The following is a 27,314-nucleotide window of genomic DNA, read 5'->3' on the forward strand; positions in this document are numbered from 1 at the left end:
ATGTGCACCACTGCCACAGCGAATGTGATCCGGCACAGGCCACGTCTAATCCCCATCACTCACCGTCAATAGGACCAAAGACACACGGGCTTCAGTTTCAGCTGAGTGCTTCAGGAAACCTCGAACGCAATTAATAAAAAGTAATAAAGCAGAGGGACGACTGACTTAGTCCTGGTTCCATACGAGGACGTTAATGCCATAAGTGATTGTTATAAACGTCCTATGATTGTATGAAAAGCTACAAAGTACAAAGTAACCTTCAGTGCTTTATATGTTATGATTAACACAGTACTGTTAGTTTTATGTTTAATCACTTTAGTCCTCGAAAACTAGTTTAATATTAACTACTAGTTTGCCTGAGGATTGAGAAAAATTGGCCAAAGGGAATTCTCACAAGACATTATTTCCTTCCAAGGATTTACTGAAGTATCCAAAAGGTCAGAAAAAAAATATAAATCTAGTGAAAGTGTGATAAAACCAATCAAACACTTACTGTAGATTGAGCTTAGAATCCACTTTGTGCTTCCTCTCTTATCACGTCCTGTCTGCAGCCGAAAAGAGCAGTGTTATGTCACACGAGAGGTGTAAGATGAAAGTGTCAGGAACGGCGGAGGGGTGAGGATGAGGGGATGAGGGGTGAGGATGAGTGGATGAGGGGATGAGTGGATGAGGGGATGAGGGACGTTCCTGTGCCCTCACAGAGAAGCATCCGTCCTGATGCAATAGAAACAGGGCTTTAAAAGCAGCCTGACCTCAGAGCAGTAAAAGGATCAAACTGAAAAGATTTTAGGCTTCAGCGCCATTGTATATTTATACATATACACACACCTCAGGACACTTTTAGCCTTGACAAAATGACATGCAAACAAATTTAGAAGTGATTTTATTACATTCATAAATCTTTAACAACAACAGCATGACTTTAATGTCATACGTTCACAGCCCACAACCACAATGGTAAACATGAGGTAGATCAGCCAGGCACCAAGGCTCCCGCCGGGCTGCACATGGTCACCAAGCACATTTCAGTGAAGATTGTGAAAGCAAGTTGCATATTAAGTGTTAAATTATCAAAAAGAACGACACATTCATTGGACCTGTGGAGTTTGAGAAAACAATACTGATATTTGCACTCATTCTGGGGGTTCAGGAATCTTAGTGAAATAGGTTTGCTTATATGGAAATATATCTATTTTTGGCTGGCAACTTTAGTGCAAGTTCATATTTCCTACCCCCACTGACATTCAATAGATCAAAGAGTCGTTTTGGGTCTTGTGCAAAGCCTTCATTGATGGTTTTGGTGGAAGCCAGTGCAGCATGCAGTCAAATATTACACTCTAACATGATTATCAGTCCAAATAAATAAGAATCCCTCACGGACCCGTTTTAATTTTCAATAAAAATTAGAACATTTGGGCTTCAGATATACTGATAAGGACACATCTAGGTAGATTCTTCCCGACATTAGGACCAAAACATACTGGCAGTTACATAAGACTAAAAAATAGTAGTTACCTCCTGTGGTTAAGGGGACAATAAAATATATTAATAATGTAAACAAAGCTTTAAACAGTACAGTAGTCCACAAATTTACTCAGCTAAGCAACACTTCGCCTCACGGCTGAATGGATTCTTTCTTCCTGTTGATCTTTGCGGGACTGTATTAAACATGAATCACCCTGTGAAGGAACATATGAAGATGCTCTGCTTTCAAGTATACGAACTGACGAGGGCGGCTGCTTTTAGGGCTCCTCTCTGTGCATGGCGGCACTTTCAGGAGCAGGTAATAAGCTTTTCTCGTTAATGTATGTTGCGTTCACTGGCGTAAAGTGATCATGCTTGGAATACTGATTGTTTAAATTAGTAAATGACCTAATGCAAATTATACATTTGTCAACTCATCAGCAGATGAGTTGTGAACTTGTTACAAACTCTTGGCAGGTAAATCATGGCCATTATAAATACACGAAAGCAAAAAGTTCAGGCTCAGGTAGTCTCTCGTGGTTTCAATCCACCGCTAGAATAAGAGGATCCCTTATGTTTGGTGGCTTGATCTGAGTTTGAGTGGGAGAGCTGACGACAAGATAAGCTAAAAAGAAGAGACAACGTGCAGCCGAGAGCGTCTTTGGTGCCGACATAAGTTAATTTCTAAACTAAACGTTGAAGAGGAAGGAACGTTTCACCCCCGTTTGAAGGACCTCCCTGAAAACCCTGAGATAAAGACATAGGTCCATTAAGGGACACGCTGCAGTCAAAGTCCATGAACTCGTACAATCTTCAAATGGTCGCATTAACGGCCGCAGAGGGTTCATGCGACGAAACAAATAAAACCCAGTGTTTTTCAGTAGTGGAGACGAGCCAAGCTGCGGGTTAGAGCCAGTCATAGTGCACTAGAGACTGGATGGGTCCACTTAGCTCCAGGAATGTGTCCCGACTAGGGCAGCGGACAGATCCACCCTCGTTCCTGATCTGGGCTCCAGTCGCAGCCTCAAACATGGCGGCCGGTCAGGAAGTAGAGCGGCCGGTCCTCGCTGCAGTTGGCCGTCTGGAACTCGTCCCGCAGCCGGAACTGCCACTGGTCCTCCAGCTCCAGGCGGACGATGGTCTGGCGGAGGGAGCTTCGGTCCTGGCAGATCACACAGAGCGTGGCACCTGTGGACGCAGGCAGTCAGGGAGGCGCACGCGTTACAGTAGTGCAGGAGAAGCACCTCGACAATAACTGACCACCGACTACGCTGATGGGTCACCTTTCAGGAAGCGGAACCTCTTCAGGAGTCCGGAGACGACGAAGGAGTCACAGAGGTAAAGCAGCAGGCCACTGAACACCAGGCCCTGATGGCTCAGGTTGGTGGAGTGTGGGCGAGAGTTGATGTAGCAAACGGAAATCTGACAAGTCACAAGAGGTTGGAACGTTAAAGGTGAGACATGTCAGATCGTGAGTTATTAGAGCATCCAGCAAAGAAAAGGCAAAATGAGCAATGTGCTTGAGTCGCGCTGCCGTCAGCGTGTGTGTACAGATGTACGAATACGCTGCGTTAGCATTCGTTGCTTTGCACGTGTGCATGGATGCAGGTCAGAATGTTCTCAGCAAGACAGATGGTAAGAAAGCAACGCACTCACTGAAATAAACCCAGGAGCTCAGCAGGATTCATGGCTTTTTGGACATGCTAATGCTTTAGTGGAACAGTATTGGAGGCAAAAAGTCTACCAGCATCTACAGACCAAGACGGGTCGGGCTCATCACTCTATGAGTTCGGGAGCTGTTACCTCGGGGCTGATGTTGAGGTAGCTGTCGATGGACAGAACTGGGTTCTCTTTGTTCTGAACCGCCTTTGGGAAAAGCCTGTGACTGCAGCTCTGAAGGAACCTTTCCAGCAGGAACTGGGCCGGCGCGTCCAGGAGGGTCTGCTCGCTGTCCGGGGCACACACGTACTGGGCCGGGCTGATGGGAGTGGGGTTTTCCATTTCCTGGAGAGAGAGGAAGGCGCTTTGGTGAGCAGGCGGCCGCTAGTCCACAGACGAACCAGCGCTCAGCGACACCCACCACCAGTTTGGGTTTGACCAGGAAGTCGTTGTTTCCCCCCGTTGGAATGTGCTTCTTCATCAGGCTGAAGGAGTTGAAACGACAAAGCAGCAGCCCGCTGCTGTTCACCCTCAGGTTGAAGTCCACCTCCTCGCAGCTGTACCTGCACACGGGAGAGAAAGCATCCAGAAAATGCGCCTCTTTGCCCCGAAGGCGCCACTGCTGGCGGCGTCCGCTAGCTCACCGGTTCAGGTCGTACTGCACGTTCTGCAGCAGGTCCACGTTGAGCATGACGAAGTCGTGCAGGTGGCAGCGTCTGAAGGGGCTGCCGGGGCGCCGGCCGGCGAGGCCGCTGCTCCACTTGCGAATGCCGCACATGGCGTACATGGAGATCTTGGGCGTGGTCTCCATGTGCTGGAGGACGGTCTTCAGGGACACGCTGCTGTGGACCGAACCATCCGCCAGCTCGCTGGGGGAACAGGAGGACAAGGCATCAGACTCTGGACCGCCCCCCCCAGACCCGCTCACGGGTGGCGCTCGGTACCTGGCGTCTCCTGGCTGCTGGGAGCTCCACATGACGCAGGAGTCGTCCATCATGACGATGAACGGCCACACGTCCTGCCTTTTGACACCCTGCTCCTCCAGCCGGTTGCGCTCCAGCTCCAGGTTATGATATGACAACTCTTTGATCATGAAGCGAGCGGCACCTTGAAGAGACAGGAACATGTGTCAGTAACTCACGTTGCCCTTAAGCGTGAAGGTACGATACAGCGTTAACGAGTGGGGCTCACCAACGCCAGCGTTGTTGAACATGGCCGGGAGCACGAGCAGGATGTGGTTGGGCCAGTACTTCCTGTAGAGGGGCATCTCGAACTGCTTCACCACCAGGATGTGCAGATGAGCGGCGCCCTCCATGGCGTGGAAGATGTTGAGCAGGCCGTGCTCTTGGCGTCCTGTGGTCGGGGTGAAGATGGGACTCTTCAGCAGATCCGAGTCCTGGAACAAGAGGACGGAGGAGTCAGACGTGCTCATGGGCTCATCGGTGCCGGTTCGTAAACAAAGAGCAGTGGAGGAACCTTGGTGGAGACCAGCGGCAGGCGCATGCTCTCCAGGTGGCTGCCCTGCTGGCTGAAGACAAAATGCTGCTCTTTAGCTTTAGGAATAACGAACTGGAGCTGGACCTCCTCCCCGAGCATGGAGGAGCAGAAGGTGAAGGCGTGGACCGTGCACTCAGGCAGCTGCAACGCACACGGATGCATTTTTAGCACGAGAGGCCACAGAGGAGCGGAAGCCTGCAAGTCCTCCTCGTTGGAGGATGCACTCACCTGTGCGGCAGGGCCTGCTTCACAGTACTGGTGACATAGCTCACAGTGGTGAAAGGCATTGTGGGTAGCAAACCTACTGAGGCGTATGGACTTCGTCTCCCGTTTGACTGTTTGTCCGTCTTCTTCTCGCTTAAAATCTGCAAACACAAGCGTAAAGTATTGTCACCGCTCGGCGCCTCCACTTTGCTACTCAGCGTTTGCATTTCTCCGCCGACCTTTCAAGCTCTTTGGCATCTTGTCAGAGTAAACAGGGCTGGCCCTCCTGAACTTAGGGTCTCGGGGGCAGGGGTCAAAGGGCAGCTTGCGCACTTCCTCAATGTCAGGCCACTGGGTAATCACTGGAGTTGTGACCTCTGATGTTTCTGAGAATGGGACGAGAGTGAAGGCGATGAGAATTCAAAATAAACATTTCAAATGTAACATCTGAATGAAGCGATCCTGACCTTCATCCTCGTCCTCCTCTTCGTCATACACGTCTACTTCCAGCAGCCTTATGAGCATCCGAAACAAAATTCGGAGGAACTGCAGGTAGGCGCCTGTCTTCCCGACCTAGCGATGGACAAACGTGATTCCTGTAGCACTGCAGAGTGAATGTCTGTCTTCATCCATGGCACACTCAGACCCTTCCTTCCTACCTGTGGGGGTCCGCCGAGTAACAGCCGTCTCGGATGCGGTGCAGCCGGAGCTTCGTAATCAGCGTGGTGCTGCCTGGCGATGGTCCACTGGCGGTAGTACATGCTCTGCTCCGCCCCCTGGATGCTGGGCGTGAGCAGAGGCCTGAGAGGGCTGCTCCAGGCCACATCGGCATGAGGCAGCAGGGAGAAGGAGCTCAGCTGGCTCCCAGACTCGCCCGCCAGCAGGTTGTACGCCGCGCGGGACATGATGACGGTGCGCGGGGACACGCGGGTGGGCTTGGGGTCCCGGCCGCACTGCGTGGACTGGCTGGGCCTCTGGGTGGAGGAGGACGATGGGGATGGGGAGGAGGAGGCGGAGCTGGAGTAGAAGGAGGGGGGGGTCTTGGAGGCTTTGGAGCAGAGCTGACTCCCCAGGGAGTCGCACTCCTGCTTGAACACCTGCGTTTCGGTGCCCACGTCCATGCTGATGACGCCTTCGGGTGGGCAGGCGGCGATGTCGGACGAACTGACGCCGTTCTCAGCCAGAGAACCTGAGGGAACGCAGAACAGGAGCCTCGGTAAACCCACAGCCAACGCCGTGCTCCGGCCTCGGTGTCGCGGGTTAGAGACTCACCGGAGGTTCTGGTTGCGGCGCTGCCGTTGCTCTGAGGCCTTTCCAGCTCGTCCCCGTCGTTCAAGCTGGAGGCGGCCTTGTCGCCGTCGGACTCCTGCGTGGCCGCCGCCTTCTCGGGCTCCTTGACCACGCCCACCGACACGTAGGTGCAGGCCAGACCCACCTCCTGCTCCAGAGCCGTGCGCGTTAGGTAGCTGGAGTCTATCAGGCGAAGGTCACTGTATTTCAGAGATCTGGAAGAAAAGTGTGGAGAGGGTGATGTGAGTGAGCCTGCTGAGCTGCAGATGTGTAAACCAACACCTGGCTGGTAAACAGAGGACAAGGCAGCAGCAATAATAGATGAGCTGCAGGGAAGTGCAATACATTATCCAGGAGACACTCAGACGCCGCTTTGTGCAGTGTGAAGCGTGAAGTACCTGGGGAAAGTTTCTCCCAGAGGGTCCTTCCCTGTGAGGATGACGATGCAGGGCAGCCCCTCCAGGTCCTCGTAGGTGTGAGGCACCCAGTCGTCGCTCTCGCAGCCTCTCCACGCCTGCAGCGAGAGCATGCATTTCCCCAATGCCCATTTCTAAACACTCATCGACTTATGATGCTGCAACACAACGTTCACGCCACTCTCACCCGGAGGCGGTTGGTGAAGTTTTTGGGCAGGTTGAGTTCAGAGGCGGGACTTCCCAGCAGCACGGCGAAGCACAGCTGGAGCCCCAGCTTGTCCCTCACGTCCTCCAGCCGCTCGCGGGCCAGCATGGCCAGCTGCAGCGAGGGGACGCGCACCAGCAGCATGTGGCCCCGGCCCTGGGAGCCCTCCCTGCTGGGGGCGTTGATCAGGTCCTCCACCATCGCCAGCGTCTCGGGCGTGATGTGGTCCCTCAGAGACGGGGACGAGGTCAGGGCCATCATGGCCTCGGTGTACTGCTGGATCAGCAGGTAGCTGCGGATCACCATGCTGTGCAGGTGTGGATGTCTGGAAGGAGAGAGGGGGAGTTCAGTCCCACGATCTCAGGGATCGAGGTGTAACCTCTGGGACTCCCCAGCGTTGACCCCAAAGCCACCTTTCCAGCAGCGTGTGCACCATCTTCTCGAAGGCGTCGTCGCAGCGCAGGATGGGGCTGGCCACGCCCCACTGCAGGGAGCTGCTGTAGTCCCTGAGGCCGAAGTAAAGCAGCTCGCTGGGAGACGGCTCCCTCTGCTGGACAGAAATCACACGGACTGAAAGGTCTGAAAGCAGCACACGAAGGACTCCACGAATGGACATCATCAGCGCATTCAAAGCTAATCGTCACGAACATGTTGAGTGTGTATTAAGTGACAGACTTTGATAAATCCTAAATGTTGTAATAACAAAAAAGGACATATGTCTATATCTATAATATAAAGACAAGGACCTGTATTTTACTGTCTGGTGTTTTGGAACTTGCAAAAAGGGTGTTTTCTGTTCATTTTCCATCCACCAGGGGGGGGAGCTACACCACAGTAACAAAGCTGCCTCTACATGTTGGGCTAAAGTTAAAACCGGATGTGAAATCAACTTCAGTTTTCTACCTGCTTCTTCCCTGCGCCTCTGCTTACCTGGCTTTCGCTGCAGGGCCAGTGAACCTCGTTGTGGATGCTGATGCGGGATTGTCGGGTCTGCAGAGTGTATGGGAAGCAGCTGACCTGCAGCACTAGCAGGTTCATGGCATTCAGGACCTCCTGACAGTTCACCACGCGGTCGGCCAAACCCTGCAGCTCCCCATGGCACACGGAGCCGGACAGGGCGCTGGACAGGGAGGCGGTGGAAGCGTTAGCTTTCTGCTAATACAGCAAAGTTCCCAGTGCAAAGTAGATCACGCCTGATAAACAGGATGCGATCTGTTCTGTCCTCTTGGCAGAGAAAACAGCAGTTTTCTTAAAATAAACAGAAACTCTTGGCTCGAGCAGCAGAAGCAGCAGCTGCTGACTAAAACCCCCAACTTGAGCGTCTGCTACCAATCTATTAAAGTTCAAGACTTCCTTGAAAAATATGTGAAACGTTATGTTGTTTATGTTATTGTGGCAGCGGTTCCTGTGAAGCCTCAATGTGTGTGTGGTGCAGCCCAGAAGCCAGTGTGTGTGTGTGTGTGTGTGTGTGTGCGTGCGTGCGTGTGTGTGTGTCTGTGCATGTGTGTGCGTGTGTGTGTGCGTGCGTGTGTGTCTGTGCATGTGTGTGTGCGTGCGTGCGTGCCTGTGTGTGCGTGCGTGCGTGTGTGTGTGCACGCGTGCGTGCGTGTGTGTGTGTCTGTGCATGTGTGTGTGCGTGCGTGTGTGTGTGTGCGTGCGTGTCTGTGCATGTGTGTGTGCGTGCGTGCGTGCGTGCGTGCGTGTGTGCGTGTGTGTCTGTGCATGTGTGCGTGCGTGCGTGCGTGCGTGTGTGCGTGTGTGTGTGTGTGCATGTGTGTGTGCGTGCGTGTGTGTGTGTGTGTGTGTGAGCAGCAGGTCAGGCTGACCTGGAACACTTTGACCTGGACCGTTAGATTGTACATAAGAGACTCTTGCGTTGTATTTCAGGTGTATTGAACCTTTTAATGAAACTTGCTGCCTTTTGTTTTCTATTGCATTGATTCTGATTAAACCTAGGGACATATTTACACTTAAATGACCGACATTATTCAGACACCACAGCGTCCTCGCAGCTGCTCTCTGCGCTTTAATCAGAGTCTAAAGACAAGGACACATTTGCAGCCACAATAATTTCCACTTTCACGCAGCTTCAGAGCAAAATACTCTTTGCTTCTGCCGCGTTCAGTGTGACTTACGTGTTTTGGAAGACAGCGTACCTTGTGAGGTCGACGTGCGAGTTGTCGTGGATGAGGACAAACAAGGTGTACGGGTTCTGCTTGACTTTCCTCATGAAGGCCTCCATCTTGATGTGAACATCAGCGTCCAGACGCGCCACATATTTGTCTGATTTCTGGTAGACTGAGGAGATGTCTTCAATTCCAAGGTCCACAAGCACTCCTGAAAACAGACAGACAGACAGACACACACACACACACACACACACACACACACACACACACACACACACACACACACACACACACACACACACACACACACACACACACACACACACACACACAGAATGACGAATGAAGGCCCAGATGTTTTATATCATACTCCAATCAAAGCACACAACAGGAACTCTGGAGCGGAAACATTTGAAGGGTTTGAGCAGGAAGAAACTAATACTTGTGTCTGCTACTGACGTCGCTGCTGGACACAAACCTGATTGTCGGATGCGCTGAGCTGTCTGGTGAACCAGAATGTGGGAGGGGGGAACCAGGACCAGAAAGTCCACTTTACTGAAGCGGCCCAAGTCGAGGTTCTGCGTCCCCGAGTCTGCGATGGAGCAGACCTGGGAGAGGAGGCTGCGAGCCACGCTCAGCTGGGCCGGGTAGATCTGGAAAACCTTACTCAGCAGTTCTGCTGCAGGAAAACACAGAAACCTTGCTGAGTTCACGCACCAGCTGCTGTGCTGGTAATTAGCTGCATTGTGCATGCGAGCATCTCAGCCACTGCAGTGAGCACTGACCTCTGTCTGAGGGCGGCGACATACTGGCAGCTTCCTGCGAGTGTATGTGCTCGGCCGCGTCGCCCTGGAAGGGCTGCACCACCTGCCCCTTGCGCCTGCGCTGGTATCGCACCAGCTGCTTGTCCAGATTGTCTCCTGCAAGCGACCGGTCACAAAGGAACGGAGCCGAATTACAGGCGCGCTCACATAAAGCGATTATAAGAGCCTACAACGAGCCCGTGACGCGGCAGGACTCACCCAGTGAGGTGGTTTTGAAGTGAGAGGCCAAGACGCTGACCTTCCCTGTGATGAGCTCGTAGCTGATTTCCTTCAGAAACTCGTTGGTCGTCAGCATGCCTTCGGCTAGAGCTCGAGCCTGGTACTTTCCTGCACCCATCACATGCGTTAATGTCCCAGTTTGCTCCAAGCGGTGATGAACAGATGCAGAAAGCAGCCACTCACCCAACACCAGCACGCAGAACTCGTTGCCGCTCAGCTTGGAGGCGCAGATGATGACCACGTAGGTGGGCAGGCAGCGCTGCGGGCGCGGACCCTCGCTGAGCGAGCGCAGGGACTCGGATATGCCCTCGCCCAGGGAGCCGTGGGTGACCACCACCTGAACGCCGCCCCCAGAGACGCTGGCCTCCAGCCGGGCCAGCCAGGGCAGCTGGGCCGGGGAGATGGCCGGACCCCCGGGGCAGCACAGCATGGCCTTCAGCACGATCTGCTCCAGCTCCTCCCTCAGAGGGATCTGCTCCGCGCCTGCGGCAGAAATGCAGGAAACGCCAATGAAGCCAACGGAGCCACAGTCAACGCACAAACCAGTGTGTTCGAGCCGTTCACCTAAACGCGCCAGATACTGTAACGTGAGCAGGATCATGGTCTCCACGCTGAGCAGCTGGCTGCTGCTGAGGCCCAGAGTCCCCAGGGTTTTCTCCGTCAGCTGGCTGCTCTTATAGCAGCTGACCAACAGGGGGCTCACCACTATGTCCCCAACGTTCCCGTAGAAATACGGTAAAGTGCCGTGACCTGAAAAGAACATTACTCGTCATTAGACGCCCCTGGAACATTTGTGCATGTGTGCGATTTGCACAGCATCACTGAAGCATCTACCAATGAGGATGACGGGACGAACTCCGGAAGTGTTGAGCAAGTTGTTGGGGATCACGACCGTCTCTCCGGCCGACACAGGCTGCGGCTGAATGACTCCTGTCACTGGTGGCTGAGGAGAAGTCACTCCTAATACAGAACCTGGAGGGGAATAACAAAACAGCTGCAGTTGGAGAAATGTTTCATATCAAAGAGACGAATAATACCCTCACTTTATTTGAAATGACGGCATATATAACCACATGAGGCCCAAATCTGCCTCAATCACACAATTTTAGGATCATTTCTGCTATAAACTCTCCATCTCTGTCACCATGGAGACGCCTGGTGAATCATCCCTAACAACCAGAGAGCATCAGAGATGCGGTGTACTCATTCTCAAAGCAGTGGGAGGGGACGCGTTTGGAAACAACACAGTCACAGTTTATGCTCCTGCAGGAGCACAGTGGGTGGAGATAAAGAGGAGACACATCACAGGACAGATTAAAGAGTGAAGAGCTGACCTGGGGAGCAGACGATGGGGCGGATGGCAGGGACGGGGACAGCTGCTGGTGGGACGGGCACCAAGGACGTGGGATGCCAGCTCCGGTGGCGTTTCTTCGGCGGACCCGAATTCATGGCGGAGGACACTAAACCAACCAAACCAAAAACAGATGAGCAGTGTCCAGGTGAAGAGTAAATCACCTCATAAGGTGCTTCTACGGATGCGTGGAGAAGGTTGAAGGACCCACCTGGACTGTCTCCTAACTCCGCTGTGCGGTACCCCGGACCCTGAGGCCCTAGTGAGACCTGGGAAGGGCTCAGTAAGGGAGGGCGCCCATCAACAGCCAGACCAGCAGGGGGTCCGTTCACCCGCAGAGCCGTCGGTACTGAAAACACACATTCAACACTTATGCTGGTCAAGAAGCTCCTCCTGAATTTGGATGAGAGGCCGCCATGATGCTGCTTAGCTATCTCTGTATTTATGGTAATTAACCCTAAATACTATACGGACATTTCATCATTAATAAATATATTTAACTAAAATCCTGTGGGGGGTGGGGACCATGAATGTCTTCAATGGTTCATGACAACCATCTAATGATGAAATATTCCATCTGGACCACAAAAAGCATAGCTGTCAGAAGGAGTCAGCGCTAACAGCGACACATCGATTCCCTACACAAACTACTGTCAGTGACCCCACCGCACTTTTCCCAATCTCATATTCACTGTGTATGCAATGCACTAAAGCATTGATCGGTATGTGTAGCCTTTACTTGTCAATATCACAACCTTGTAAGACGGCTAATGGATGGCAGGGCCTTAAAAAGTCATTACAGAATTCCTTCCCTCAGTATTGATCGGTGTGTAAACACAGTGTGTGTTGGGTGTGTGTGTGTCCATAAGGAGGCCAAGCAGAGGTTAATCCTGGCTCCATGGTCGGCCATTCCTCCATCTGCCTTATGCTCAACCACGTTTGGAAAAAAAACACTTGTAGCTAAGCAACCCCTGTTCAGCATGAGGGCAAGGCCAGTGAAGTGTCACTCACTTCAACACAGAGGCTGTGCATCTACAACCCTGCACATGCCAGGGTCAAAGCTCCATCTCCACAGGGAAGCTTATTGTTGTTGGTTATTTAGTTCATTAAGGCATAAAAAGCTGCAGAGATGCTGGAGGAGCGTTACCTATGGGCAGAGTCTTGTTGCTCGGCGTGGACGCCAGAGGTTTGAGGAAACTGCAGTCTCTGCTGAGATCCTGACTCCCGAAGAAGACGGTGGAGGCTTGAGTTGTTCTGATCGGTGGAGAATCTAAAGATAAGAAAAATCCAGATTAATGAGGTCAACTCTTAATTCCCATTTGCTGTGACTGACCACACGGCCGCCTTTGGTTTTCATGCCTGTGTCTCCAGTGCCCATTGCACAGTATAAACAAGCCATAGTTCTGCTCGCCATGAGTCATTTGAGGATAAATATTCATTTGGCTCGAAGGCAGAGAGGTGCGTGTTACAGGGTCTAACCTGCTCTTCGGGAGCAGGATGTACCTGCAGGTCACACGCGGTCAGGACGTTTTAGGAGTCATGCCGCCGGTCGAGCCGCAGCTCAGCCGCCTAGCGAGAGATCTGTGCTGCTTCCTGGTTCAGAGCAAATCAATGCCGTGAGCCCGGGAGCTCGTTCCAATAAAAGAGGGAACAGGTCGTGTTGTTGTGAGAGGTCAGGAGAGAACATCTGCTCAGAGGGAAGCTAAACCTTTATCCAGGCGACACAACAGCTTCACCGCCAACGGTTCATGCCGAGATCAGCTGCAACTTCAGCTAATCATAGCAGTGACACAAAACATGTGATTCAGCACAGATGAGTTACCACTAAAAGAGAAACAAAATGTGCCGAAACCTTTATTGTCCTCTTTGTTTAGAACTGACTCATGACTGAATTTGTCAGACTGTGCTCACCCTGTTCATTTTGGGGCTTATCCAACACTGTAGGTATCTATGGCAACGCCACAAACCTGCCGGCATCGTCCGGCGGTGCAGCTAAAGTGCACTGCGAGTGTGTTTTTTAGTGATGCGTCACAGGCTGGTTCCCACCTGAGAGAGAGAAGGGCGAAGAGCTGTGTCCGTTGCTGCCTCCGTTTTCTTTGCTGCTGAGCGAGGAGGACGAGCTGGGTTTGGAGGTCGAGGCGCTGCCGGTGAACGGGCGAGTTTTGCAGTCTGTGGGAGCAAAAGAATGAATAAATAACAGAGCGCTGTCACACACGCAGACAGGACGTGGCGCCCTCAGGCTCAGTGTTTACCCTTCCAGCAGATGAGCGGCCCTTTGCACAGAGCACCCTGGGAATTCTTCACCAGGTAGTACTTTAAGTGCTTCTGCTTCTTGGGCTGCGTGGACAGCTTCAAGTTGATGTGGTTCGAAAACTCGGTGAAGTATCGAAACCCCTTCTCACCACAGCCCACACAGTTTCCCGAAAAACCTAGAAGTATAGGAGAGTTCTGATGCTTCAGATTTCTATGATGTCTCATTCTACAAAGCCGACGTTCTCCGTTCTCGTCGCTCCACAGACCTAGAAGTGCGTTCTTCCCGTTCTCGTCGGGTAAAAAGCGCCGGTCCACGGCACACACCAGGACGTGCTCGGGGATGGTGGGGGACTTGGCGCCGACCAGCTCGAAGCCTGCCGGGACGTCAATGGTCTCCGTTGCCATGGAGACCAGGCGGAGGTCCTTGCCAGCCTGACAGAACCCTGAGGGGACATGGTTTTCAGCTGAGAGGAACTTTTGAAAGACTCCGTCACCAGTTCGTCCCGTGTGGGGGCTACCGTCCAGCGTGCAGCAGCCGTCAGGGGCGGGCGCCTGCAGGTAGGGCAGCGGGGGGCTGCAGCTGTCTGAGTCATCGTCGTCCTCCAGCTCCTCGTTGGACGCGTTTCCGTTCAGTAGCTTGTGGCCCGGCAGGTCCGATCCGTGCAGGTCGGCCTTCGGCTTCAGGTCTGCAGGACATTTACAACCAGATTAGTTTCACTGCACTTCGGTGAATGAGGTTTAGTAAACCCGAATATAACCCAGTTAGGCTCCTACCCGACACGGTACCAGGATACGGGTCTGGCTCTAGGTAGAGCTGTGTGAAGATGGGCTGTGGATCCCCGCTGCTCGAGCGCAGCGAGGCCTCAATAGAATTATGGAGAGCCTCTTCAAATCGAGCAGACTTCAGCTGCCCGGCGTACGAATTCCCCATGATCTGTGGGAGAACATTGGAAATCTGAAAACATGTCCATGATCAAATATCAGGTCCAGAACCACCACACACGCACACACACACACAGCAGCCTTCCTTTGGCTCTGCTGCCCCCCCCCCCAGCCTGCCCTGCCCCCGTGGCCCCTCCACTTGGGGACATCTGCTGGGGTCGGCTGCGTGGGCCTCTGTTGGAAGGCGCTGCAGCAGGTGGCAGCTGGACGGAGGGCCGAGCATGTGGCGTCAAAGAGAGGAGCGCTGAAAAGGCCGCGCGGCCTCAGCCACATGTTCAGGATTCCTTTTCAGTGCACCTCCTGTTGCACGGCTTTTAAGATCGCGTCACTGGGTCCGATTTTAAGACTAAGGCTTCAAACAGAGTGGCAGGAAGCGCTAAAGAGGCTGATTCCTGACAGACGTTCAGACTGAAGCTCCTCCATATTCGTCCTTAGACACAGTGAAGGGCTGTAGATCAGACTGGTGCAACACAGCAGCTACGTACAGGCCCAGAAGCAAGAGCTACGTCTCATATCTGCAGCTCAGTCACTTATATTCAACACTAATGCATATCTAATCACAGTTCATGCTTAAGCACTGCTACCATTTGGTTGGTGCATTTGTTTAATTCATGAATCTAAGGAAATCAAGGTTATTGATCTTCTTCCTTTCACAACCTAAACCCAAACATATTCTGTTTCCCATCATATAAGACAAAAACATCAACATAGAAGAAACAATTCAATACTGAAACTTAAACTCACAAAATCTCCTAAATCTGTGCTGTGATTAGTTAAAAACTGTTGTTGCTGTTTGAGAACAAACCTGCAACGAGGACTAATGTGGACCTCAAACTGGACCTGTCCCTGCGAGGAATGTGACCAGAAGAAGAAAGAAGCCAAGCCTAAGAGCGCCTGGCTGGACGGTGTGAGATAAGCAGCTTAACAGCAGAAGCTACAGTAGGTCCTGTTTAACTGGCAGAGGAAGCAGGAACAAAGGCCGAACGCCTGCAGGCGCCTCCAGCAGCCGCTGCCTGTTCGTTTGTGAAGCCGGCGGCGGCTCCGAGGGTCTGGATCACCGACCTCTCAAGCCTCAGCGGGCAGATTTGTCATTAACCTTGTGCAGGCTGGAGGTAAACACACAGAATGACCCTTTGTCACCTGCACGGCTAAAAACAAGGCGTGACTGTGGCAGAGGTCGCGGAGCGGATGTTTTTGAGCGACTCGGCTGTCGCTGAGCGAGCCGCTGCCTGATGGACGGTCCAACGCAGCGGGTCGGCGCTCGAGCGGCTGAGGGGACGCTCGGTCAAGGCCGCCCGGCGTCAGCGGATTGCATGGATGTGACCCCGGGTCAGGGTGAGCTAGTCTGATCTGCAGGGCGCAGGCTTACGCTGTGTGATTGCTCCCGGGCGTGAAGGGACTGGAGCTCCGCTGCTACATGCTGGGTCACTGCGGCGCCGACAAACACATTTCACCGGCCGCTGAGAGACCTACAGGAGAGAGGGAGAGGGGGATTAGCTCAGGCCGGCACGGAGTCCGTCTTCTGAATGTCAAATGGCAGCGTTTGGGGACTCTTTGCTTAGAGGTCGCCACAGTCCAGAGGAGACGCCCCATTCACAGAACGAATAGCTGCACTTATGGCCACTCAGACATGAAGAGCTGCTCAGACCAGGACACACACACCGGCTGCTCAGGTGCTGTGAGATACGACGACCCTGGGGCTGTTTGCATAAAACACAAGCGGCTGTTTTGCCAGTTACTTTGACCCTTTGGCAAACTATTGTTTAGCCACTCAGGCTCCGATATAAGAAGCAAAGTTCCCTTCAAAACACTGACGGACACAATCTCCCGTCATCGCTCCTGATTGTGTGTTACTACTGTGTAGGGAGGGAGGGAGCCCGGTCTGGGGTCCAAGTCCTCAGCCAGTGTACACAAGCTGCTTCAGCTTTCATTTACTGACTGGAACCTACTTTGTGAATCATTAGCCAGCTTGATACAGCTCATCAAACTAGAGCTGAAGGCAGATAGAGAGAAACCTGTCCTCCATCACCTCCTCGCCAGCCCGGTTTCTCCCTCACAACCACCACGCTGCTATTAGACAAGTTTGCTCCATCAAAGGGCTCTGAACTCTGCTAATTACCCAGAGAGCAGAGTCTTAAAATAGTTTGATGCTTATCTAGTGGAGAGGAGCAGACGCAGATGGCTCCCGAGATGGAGAAGACGGAGCCGTAAATCTAGACGGCAGCTCGGCCCAGCGGAGATGCTTAATAAGGTCCTGTTTCTGCAGTAATGACGTTTGTTTAGGCTTTGGTTCCTGAAGCAAGGCAGGATTCAAGGCGAGGGTTAAAGACACACACTCACACACACACACACACACACACGCGCGCACGCGCACACACACACACACACACACACACACACACACACACACACACACACACACACACACACACACACACACACACACACACACACACACTGACCATACAGTACAAAAATTCACAAACACTCCTTAAACAACAGTCTGACGGCTGTAATTTCCTAAAAGCATTCTTTGGTTTATTTCCTTCAATATAATTTTCCTTCATCAGCTCTAACAATTCTGCTAATCTGGCTCTAAAGGTGACATATTTTAAATAACATACACAATTTGATGATCACAAGGTTGGGTTTACTAAACTGATTCAAATTCTTTAATTAAATCTCGTGGAAGCGTTTTTCTTCCTTTTAAGCCCCCTACTCTTTATCTTTAGCCCTTTTGTTTTTCCTTCAACAGTAAAGTTACAAGGCTGTTTACACTGGGAGGGTTGGGATCAGACTTTAAGCATCAAACAGTCAGTTAAACTGGTGCTGTTGTTTAAGCAGCTACGAATGAGAACCTACAAAGAATTCAGACTTTTGCAGATAAAAAAGGAAACTGTGTAAAAAGTGTTTTTCTTTTCATTAATATAACATTTGCTAAAAAAAGAAACTGTGCCGTGTATCTTAATCGTTTCGGCCTCATTGTTATGCTGTAACGTTAAACATCCATACCAATGGCTGAAATGCGGGAACAGGCTGGGCTCACTCTTAACATTAGAAAAGCCGCTGCCCATCGAGGTGAGAGACGGGGGAAGGGGATAAAAATGACAAACATCCCTGGGCGTTCTCTAAATGAGGCGCTAAGAGCCCGTCTCATTAATGCTACAGCGCTCACACGCAGCCTGTACCTTGCATGATTCCTCTGTCAGCGGCTGAATGAACCCAGAGCCGAGTAAATCCCCAAAGAGAAGCGGCCGGTGATCAGACGTAGTCCATGTCAGACGCGAACTCCTCTGGAGACGCTTTGGTTGAAATCCAGGCAGTTCCTCCTCTGGTGAGTCTCAGTCACCTTTGTCATGATCCCTCATAGAGAGAAATGAGAATCCCACTCTGTCCCTCACCACAGCCAGCTGCAAACCTCCCTCCCTCTCTCTCTCTCTCTCTCTCTCCTTCTCTCTCCCTCTCTCTCACGCAAACAAACACACACACACAAACACACACGCTCACACACTGACCCCTCCCCCTTAGTCCCTGTGCCCTCCTCTGTCCTGTGCCATTTGCCAGGAGGGGGGATCCACCGGGGGCTCATTCGTCTTGGCCCTGCTGACCCCCTGCGGTGACAGATGCTCTTGGAGGCCTGCAGAGCTGCGCAGGAGGCACCGGGACAAAGACCCGGGCCCACGTCTCGCCGCTGCCACGCGTGACCCCCAGCGTGTCCACGCATCCGCAGCGGGACGGGTCCGAGGACGGGCCCGAGCTCTCAATCACAGGCCCTCTCCCAAAGTCCTTTTCCTTTTATTGGGGCCAATGGAATGTCGGGTCGGCTGCAGCATTTTGGAGCCCTGCCCGCGTTTGACCCCGCGGCATCTTACCGCGCCCCATTTGCTGAGATGCACTGACCTGCAAACACCAGCATTTGTCCCACAGCCAGGTCTAATTATATGCTGGACATGTTTCAATCCCACAAACGCACTGATCTGAAGGGAAACTCTTACGGCGCTTCTATTTGTTTCCTTTGCAGCTAATTATTTTCCAGCGAAGGCTTCAAGAATTTGTCGAGCAAACAGCAGGTCTGAGTAATTTCACGAATACTTGCTGGCAGGAGAGACGCGCCGGCGTTTCAGCACAGCAGCACCGGCTGAAGCCCGACTTCACCTCCACGCCGTCCAAAACGACAACAAGGCCGATGCAAATGCATTAATAGAAATAGGCAGATCTGACGTCCGCTCCATCAGCGTCCTCCTGCTTCACTGGTTCCAGTTCATTACCACAGACACGGTCACGAGTTGTTTTAATCAGGGCGTGTGCGGCTCTTCTCACCTTCCCTCCAATGGTTATATGAGGGTCCAGTCAGCGTGAGGGCTGCTGTAAAGCGCCGCGTGAGCCAATCAGGGCCCTCATTAGTCCGGCCGGCGCCTTTAGTGCCCATTTCTCTCCATCACACACATTTGTCCAAACGCCGGGCTTGAGTTTGACTGTGAAATCTCTCCACCTACGGCTGATTGGGGTCACGCGGGGCAGGTGAGCGGCTCACGAGCGGAGCATCCGATTATATTTGACACACACGTAGACGCAGTGAACGTGAGGAGGGCGCAGCCACAAGTTCAACAGGAGGGGAAGGAGCTGTCAGGGAGATTTATGCCCAGGCCCTGACTTTGACGGGGCCCGTCTTAAATAGCCCATTTAAAGCAGCATTTTCTTTGGCCTCAAAAAGCCAGAAACAAAAGAGTGTGGATTGAATGGGAGCCCGCCCACCGCAGGCCCATCCTTCACCGCTGCATTGAGCTCCCGCTAAAGCCCCTGACAAAGGGGGAAGTGTCCCTGTCAGCGGCACCTGAGGAGAGAATGGCCACGTGAGCAGTATTCCCAGAGGAGCCGCAGGTCCGACGGAGCTGACGCAGCAGCTGCCCAACACATGACGGCTCTGTGGAGGAAGCAGAACCAGGGCTGCAGCGCATTCAATGCAACCAGCGAACGGAGAGAAACGCATCAGGCGTGGGGACGCGACGGCGAAAGAGAGAGCAGCGGCAGAAAGCAGCGCACCAAGGTTCCCGCAGAACCCGCGTTTGGTCCTGGGCCACGTGGGCCGCGCGACGCCGGCGGCGTGAGGACTCGCGCTGCTGTTTACTATCTGGGTGGCAGGCCACAGCTCCAATTTCCTTATAAAAGCCCCGCGAGCTCCCTCCAAGCCCCCTCCCCCTCCTCGGGGCTGCCTGCTGAGCCCTGAAGTGCAAATCGGCGCTAGTGAGGATAGCAGATGAGCTGAGGTCATTCGTGGCTTTCCAGTGGGCCGCACCAACAAAGGCAAACATTCCAGCTGAATGCCAATGCTGAAGTCGGCAGCAACAGAGAGAAAGACAGGGAACAGGAGACTGAGCAAGGCTCAGTGGAGATAATAGCCCCAGGGTGTGTGTGTGTGTGTGTGTGTGTGTGTGTTCCAGGGGATTATCTGTGGGACTATAAAGTGGGGTGAACCAGGGTTTAAGGCCTGGTGTGACCAGAGGGGACGGGGGCAGGGTCCGAGCGCCGGAGGAGGGGTGGACAAAAGGAGCATTTGGGCAGATGAAGAAGTCATCATCATTAAGCCACTGGAAGTTTACTGTCTAGTTATAAAACTCATTTCAAAATTGAAGGCAAGGGGGTGCGTGTGAAAGGGCAGCGGTGCTGGGAAGGCGCCGAGGCCGGGCCCTGACTGGCCCAAGGAGCGGAGAAGTCATTCATTAGAGGACAGGCGGCCTTTGTGTCGGCTCGGGGCCGAGCGGAGCGCTGACCTTGCCACACACTCGGCCCCAGCGGATGAGTTTAAGGGCAAGGCATTTAACCTTAAACCGCATCTGAGCCGCACACAAAGGGCAGATAAGTGATGCGGCGCAGAGGCGAAGCTTCGTTAAAAGCAGCCACGTCCACAGTCGGACGCTGGCTCAAACCACAGCCCATAGAAATGACGCGCACAACTGGAATTATGGCCATAAACACACTGTCACAACTGTTATGATGAACCCAAACAGCATCATCCTGGCGAACGTGAGCGACAGAACAAATGTCGAGTGACCGTTTACAACGCTGCTCAGGACCGCGTCATAAAAGCAACAGGCCCGTCAGTGAACCCGATCTGCATTTTACAGCGCCGCACGGTTGAACGCCAGTTCACCCGGGCTGGAAACAACAGGCGCAGACACAGGAGCCTAATGCCTTTACGGGCGCATTCAGAGGAGACATATTGAATGAGACAACAATGCGTTTTATTCCATACAGTAAAGCTGTCAGGGCCGCGGTCACACAGCGGTCAATGGTAAAGAGCAGCAGCAGCAAACTCACATTCACCTTCTAACGGGGGCCAAAGTGCTCGGCTTCACTCGAGGCCGGAAGAAACGCCGGCAAAGCCTCTATAACAGCGTCGCCCACATCTGGGCCGGTCCCGGCTGTAAACGCTTGTTTGGACAGACCGTTTGTTGTGGGGCGTAAAAGGAGAGCAATGCATCACCGCGAGGTCCGAACCATCACAACACGACCTCTTATCAGATGGTTCCATCAGCGGAGGAAGAGCTGCTCCGAGCCAGGACGCGCTGCTGACATGAGCTCCATCTTTTCAACCTAAAAGCCACCTGATTGTGGTTGTAGGAGCCAATCGCAGGTGACTGGGCGGAGCCAATCGCAGGTGACTGGGCGGAGCCAATCATAGGTGATGTTATTAAGGAAACGCCACAGCTCATACACTTTTTTGGCACTAAAGTTACTTGTATGATGTATGGACGCTAATTGTTACCAGCACGGTTACCATGACAACAAACTAAACCATCTCCACATTATGTCTGGTTATTGTGTGTTATTGCCAGGTTATTATCCCCCGATAGTTGCTACAATCATAACTTGATTGAAAAATGCAACTGCTTGTGGAACAAGAGGTTTTTACTAGGATTCTGTTGCAGTCGCGCACATTTAGACGATAAACTCATTGTGGATCGTCTTTGTTGCAGGATCTTCACTAAACATTTTAAATGAAATAAAGAGAAAACAAAGGAGAAACAATCCACTCAAGCCGCTTCCTTAGAAAGTTCCCTCTGCTGACACACTAACTCAATTAAGCCGTGCAGGAGCCGGGAGGCTCTCCTGCCGAGGACATAAGAAAGAGATCTGTTGTGTTGATCAGGCGCCATTCACCCAGGGAGCGCTCCTTTCTTTCCCTCTCCCCAAAAAGTGTCAGCCACCTTGAATCCATTTGAGTGACACCGTGACAAAGAGGCTCCTTAATGTTCCGACGAAGGAGCCTCCTCCTCCTTCCATCCAAACTTCCTTCTGGGGCGATCAGCTGTATCCATCATGCCGCTCTTCCTGACCTCAGGCGGCACTGCTGGATCAGCGCCCCCCCCCCCCACACACACACACACTTACCCCCCGCTCTCCCGATTAATAAGCACCAGGTTGTCCTTGGTGACAGGGCCCACACTTAACTCCCATCAGTCCCTCTTTCTGCAACAGAAGAGCCAAAGCATCAGCAGAACCCTCTTTGTCTTAAGGGGACAATGGACGCAGAGCCGTCCTTTGTCCAGGGCTTGACCCCACACACAAACCTCGCTGCTGAGAATAAGTGACAGTAAATCTATTCAGGCCCGGTGCCACTTCATTCGGCGCTGATCCTGCGAGAGTCGGGATGCGCCACCAGAGTGAAGGCCGTGAACCACGCGTCCTGATGGAGCTAGAGGAGGACAGCGGGTCACAACGCTCAGGCTGGAGTTGGGCCACTGCTGGTTATTCCAGATGTTTTACCCCATCATCTGGAGCTCATGAACCATGTCCCGCTCTACAGCTGCACCTTGAGGCCACGACGTTAAGCAGCAGAACCAAGTGTTAAAAATATATAAAAGAAAATAGTAAATGATCATTATTATTGTAGCCTGATGGAAAAGCAGCTGAGGAAAGTCTAAAACACGGAGGGGTGAACTCCATCACGCTGCACCGAGCGAAAATGAAAGACGGCTCTGACACAACAGCTCGAAGCGACGCGCGATCAGTGAGAAATGCTAATATTTGTGCTGATGCGTTTCATCGGCAGGTGCACACATCCACCCAGAATGAGGCCGTCTCCTGCTCGGGCTTTTATTTTGTACCGTGGACGCCTGACCTGCGCTGCCTCAGGAACGCCGAGTCCCAGCGGAGGCCGGGTCTTGGTCACCGCAGCCTTGGACACGCAGCGGCGGTGGAGGAGGCGCTCCGCAGGCGCCCCCCCCACACACACCCCCCCACCGTGAACCCTGGCAGCAGCTCCACACGCCGACCTTGTGTTCAAAAGCGGGAGGGAGGCCCAGTTTGTGTTTGTGCTCGGGGAGATTTGGGGACAGTGGGCAAAGGCGATGGTGAAAGAGCCTGTGAGCGCTTGCAGCTGCTGGACTGCAGCTTTGCTGAGAAGAGCACACACGGCTCGAAAGCTGCCAAGTCACAGAGAACACACGCTCCTCTCAGCGCCCGTTGACCATGAAGCAATGAAACGCAGCTAAAATGACTGGATATTCATCCGCGCACTGGACGAGGTGGTGGTCGCTGTCGTTTTGAGTTCACTGAGTAACAGACGAGCAGGTGGAGCCTCGCAATGACTCACCAGGAGAAGGTGACATTTTAAACAGGCCAAGTGATGATTAATGAGACCCGGACTCGTGAATGTGCAAACATTGATGCAACGTCACGGGTGCCGTTGTTGCACATTTCCACTTCGGGGCCGGCGTTTTGGGAGCAGGGGTGAGAGCGACAGTCAGAGGCTCATTCAGGCCGCGGCCACGAGCGCCGTCTCCGCGGCACACGCTGAACACGCTGTTCTGGCAGAAGAACACGCACGCTGCAAGCAGTCACTTCTGGCTGCAGGTAGCGTTCCACTGAGGTTAGCATCTGTGCGGGGGGGGGGGGGGGGGGGGGGGGGGGGGGGTACACCCTGTGAGAACACGCTGTTCCACAACAGCGCCGGGCTACGAGGGATCATCTCTGCTGGATGCGTTCCAGGCTTCAATGGCAGGAATGAGGATGTGTTATCGCTGAGAGCTCTCCACGCACACTTTGCTCCTCGCTGTAATGGAGCCCGCAAAATCCAGGAGGGTTGTTAAAAAAACACAAAAACAGAAAGAACGAACATCAGACAGCGGCTGCGAGGCCACACTTATTAGGCTCGCTCCTTTATTACAGCTGCAAATGAAAAAGTTCAACTCAAGGAGCCGACGGCTGGAGTTTCCTTCCGTCACCGTGACGAGGATCCGCCACAACAAACCGCTGCCTGCAGTCGCACACGCAGCCGCGCCGCATCCCGGCACAGCCAGCATCCCTCACCTCACGGAGGCACAGGGGACCCAGGAGGTCCCCCAGCGACAGATAAGAGGCTGTGCCGCATGCCAGGCCCAGATAACGCACGGGGCAGCAGGAAGTGCAGCCTCCAGAGGTCGCGTGTCGCTCACGCAGAAACGCACACAACATCAGCGGCCTCCAACAAAGAGCAGGAAGTGCAGGCTGCACTCCTACACAGCGCGCGCGCGTCCCACCAGCTTCCTTTCATCAAGTGGGAAGGCCGGCGTCGTGCAAACAACCTTTTCCCCTCAACCTCTGAGCAAGTCGACCCACGAACGGAGCGAGCTGATAAAACGCATCCGTATCTGAAAAGGAAATGTAACGGACGGCGCTAATAAGACAGAGGGGTTTCATTTTTTCTTAATTCAAACACTGCTTCGAACACACAGATTTGAATTTCGTCTGAATGCTGAATATTTACGGGGAAACAAGCAGGACGGCGCTGCCACCAGATTTAAACTGAAACTAAGGAGAATAAAAAGCAAAATGGATTAAAATGAGACAATGAAACATTGATTGATGGGAATAAAATGAGTGCCTCGCTTCCTGCAGGTGAAACTAAGACATAACAGCTGACGTTGGAGGAAACCCAACCCCCACCAGCGGGATCAATGCACATAAATGGAAGAGGTCACAGACCTTTGACATGTCCTTTGAGCCGGGGGAGGGGCCCGGGCCTTTGTGAGATTGGCTTTAATGATCCGATTGCCGACTGCGTCACACACCTTCCTGCATTAACTACAGTCGGGCTCGGGTTTAGCTTCCATTCAGCATTCTGTCCAGCAACAAGTTGTGTGCAGCTGCGTGGCCTCAGCGCTCGTCTGGAGCCCGTCCTCGGCCTCTACTCCTCTGCAGACCTTATCTGCGCTCTCCTCCCTTTCTCCCCGCTGCATTTTTCCAAATGTGGCTGCGTTTGGGTTTGATAGCAAAGAAAAGCTGTTCAGCTGAGTGAATGGCTCCATTAGCGCTCATCTCCCCGCATGCAGATCTGATTTCCTCATCCAGCCCCGACGGTGCCATTAGTCTCCTTCATTCAGCCGCGACCAAGAACACAGTGTTCCTGGCATTCTTGACCCGCAATAAACCGGGCAGGTTAAAAGTTTACAGCGCGTTTGCTTCTGCGGGTCTGAGGATCGGGCCTGGATTCCCGTCCCAGACACACAGAAAAAACAAAATGAGCTAACGGCGCCTATTTGACACAGACGCTGAGCAGCTCAGTGCCGCTGAAGCGCCTTTAGAAGCAAAAGAACCGTACGAGCGCTAATCAACCCATGTTTATGCTGCCGTTTATTGTTTTATTGTTTGGCAACAGATTAATCATCGTCTGGATTTTATTGATCTGTATTTGGCACTGGTCAAACACGATGAAGCAGATATACTCGATGCTGCAGCTCCTGATGCATAAAAATACAGCATATATAAAGTAAAAAGTGACTGTTGATGAATGGATAAAACAGCTGGAACTGATTCTGGGTCCATATTTCCAGTGCAAACACACAGATCAGCAGTCTGATGAGAGACGGCTGCTTCAAGGACCCAAAGGAGTGAGACGCAGAAGCCGTGACCTGGTCCTTCAGACCATCTGCAGTCAGAACCAGCAGAGCCCAGAAGCGCCTCTGAAAGACTCGCGTGAGTGTGATCTAAATGGGATCAACAGACGCGTTGAGGGCGTTTCAAAGTCACAAAGTCACGTTTCTGGAGCAGCTGCCTGGTCTCCACGCGGTCCACAACCTCATTATGACGTCACATTATGTGGTCATAACACGGAGCAGCAGCCACAAATCAGCACGAGGCCCTTCAGGAAATAAAGAGCGATGACGTGGAGCTGAAGCTCCACACGGCGCGGAGGGGAAATAAAGCGTTACCCTGGTGACAACTGCTTTTCTGTGTGAGAAATGTCACGTTGCAGTGGATTTTGGGGGGAGAGGCTTTTGTGTCACAGGAGGCCGTGTTCTCAGTGAAACAACGGAGAATGACAGCGAATGAGAAGAGACACAGAGAGTCATTACTGTAAACAGCTCATCCGCTGCGTCCACGTCACAAAGGTAAGGCACCACAACCTGAGAGAGCGCTCAGCGCCGAGCCGGACTTAAGACCTCCACCGGGCCGGGCCGGGCCGGGCCGGGCCGGCGACGCATGAAAGAGACGTCTTCTCAAACCTGTCCTCCTTATCTCCTCCCAGATTAAGTCCCAATTGTTCACAGGGGACAAAGGCTGCCAGTGAGGAAACCGCCCCCCAGGAGCAGATGGCCGGCGCTCTGAGCGGGCCAGCACCGGGCCGCCGGCAGAACCCGCGGCTCAGCCCGGTCCGGCTGCAGCCAGAGAAACGCTCCAGCAGCACAAACAGGCCCGGTTCAGCGCCGCCACGTCAGGGCATCGTAGTCAAAACGCTCCCTCCGCGAGAGCGCTGACGTGGGCACGGGGGCAGGAATGCTGCCTCTGGGACGCGAAACACGAGAGAGGCTCAGATTAGAAGCATCAGGACAGACGGGTTCGCAGGTAATTACAATAACAAACCAGCAAACGCATCTCCGGGTCACTCTTATCTGCCTTTATCTGAGCTGCCGTGGCCTGTTTCAACACCCACCCTGAGGCAACTGCAGCATTTCTCAGCTGGCAAACGTGTAATTTACTGCCCCAGTTCCAGAAATACTTGACGTGACTTTGTTAACAATGATGAATGGGCCCTTGGGAAACTTTGAAGGATTTAGAAACCTGGATTGAGACATCAGACTAAGATTCACAGAAAAATAAATGCCTCTTATTTTACCTGCTGCCCCAAACTGGCAACCTGCGGCCCACACTGATGACAGCGCTAAATAAGTTCACTAATACAGTGATTAAGCTGACAGCGACTGACGACACGAGGGAAGACTCGTTCATTTGTTGGTGAATTATAACAACGCGTCTAAACTGATCCATGCGCAGAAACTCAACGCATCTAAACGCGCTGTGACGGACTTGTCCTGCAAATACTTTACACGTAAACATTATTTGCATTGACGTAGCGGCCGGTTCCGAATGTGGAGTCGGAACCGGACCCCCGCGCGCCTCACCTCGTCGCCGCAGAGTCGCGTTACGCGTCCACGTCCAGGTGCAGTCGCGCTCCCGGCTCCGACACGAGCAGTGACCCAGCTCCGTGCGTCCTGCTCCGCCACAGCTGATCTGCGCGGCGAGGGGGGGGGGGGGACCCGCCGCGTGACGTCAGCAAGTCACGGCACGTCCCGTTTGGTCCGATCCCCTCAGCCTGTTTTAACAGCGCGTGGACCCAGAACCGACACAGCACAAACTGATCCAGTTAGAAGAACAGAGGCGAGCGGAAAATAAGCGCATTTACGCACGAAGCCTTTTCTACTTCGCTCCACAGAGACTCTGTCTTTTATCAGAAAGCAAACTACGAAACTAGTTACTTCTCTCATTAGTGTCCAAAGTGTTTAGAATGACACAAATTCACAGGAGATAAAATAACACAGCAAAGGAACAATTACCAGCCAGAAAACATTAATCCATTACTGATAAATATAATAACCATCT

General features: G+C 52.8%; 1 protein-coding gene across 6 annotated transcripts; it reads right to left on the reverse strand.

Annotated features, from left to right (window-relative positions):
- Nucleotides 1-866: 866 nt before the first annotated feature.
- Nucleotides 867-26,974, reverse strand: greb1l (GREB1 like retinoic acid receptor coactivator). 6 transcript variants are annotated; one of them, XM_055503732.1, is made up of 34 exons: nucleotides 26,837-26,974; nucleotides 15,823-15,922; nucleotides 14,286-14,445; nucleotides 14,030-14,197; nucleotides 13,778-13,954; nucleotides 13,511-13,687; nucleotides 13,305-13,427; nucleotides 12,406-12,528; nucleotides 11,470-11,607; nucleotides 11,242-11,367; nucleotides 10,742-10,879; nucleotides 10,472-10,657; nucleotides 10,091-10,390; nucleotides 9,887-10,015; nucleotides 9,650-9,784; nucleotides 9,343-9,540; nucleotides 8,892-9,072; nucleotides 7,666-7,855; nucleotides 7,149-7,285; nucleotides 6,718-7,060; nucleotides 6,513-6,628; nucleotides 6,097-6,329; nucleotides 5,484-6,013; nucleotides 5,292-5,397; nucleotides 5,064-5,210; nucleotides 4,849-4,985; nucleotides 4,600-4,761; nucleotides 4,315-4,519; nucleotides 4,068-4,230; nucleotides 3,768-3,992; nucleotides 3,545-3,686; nucleotides 3,268-3,468; nucleotides 2,748-2,886; nucleotides 867-2,652 (listed from the first exon to the last, which is right to left on the reverse strand). In XM_055503732.1, the coding sequence occupies exons 3-34, from the start codon at nucleotides 14,440-14,442 to the stop codon at nucleotides 2,489-2,491; spliced, it is 5,796 nt and encodes a 1,931-aa protein (XP_055359707.1). In that variant the 5' UTR covers nucleotides 14,443-14,445; nucleotides 15,823-15,922; nucleotides 26,837-26,974; the 3' UTR covers nucleotides 867-2,488. The 6 variants fall into 6 exon arrangements, with proteins under 6 accessions (XP_055359707.1, XP_055359709.1, XP_055359708.1 ...); XM_055503734.1 differs by having other exon boundaries at nucleotides 7,149-7,282; nucleotides 26,837-26,973; XM_055503733.1 differs by having other exon boundaries at nucleotides 7,149-7,282; nucleotides 9,343-9,543; nucleotides 26,837-26,973.
- Nucleotides 26,975-27,314: the final 340 nt, after the last annotated feature.

Source organism: Betta splendens, chromosome 17 (genome assembly GCF_900634795.4).
Source record: "Betta splendens chromosome 17, fBetSpl5.4, whole genome shotgun sequence".
Lineage (NCBI taxonomy): Eukaryota > Metazoa > Chordata > Actinopteri > Anabantiformes > Osphronemidae > Betta > Betta splendens.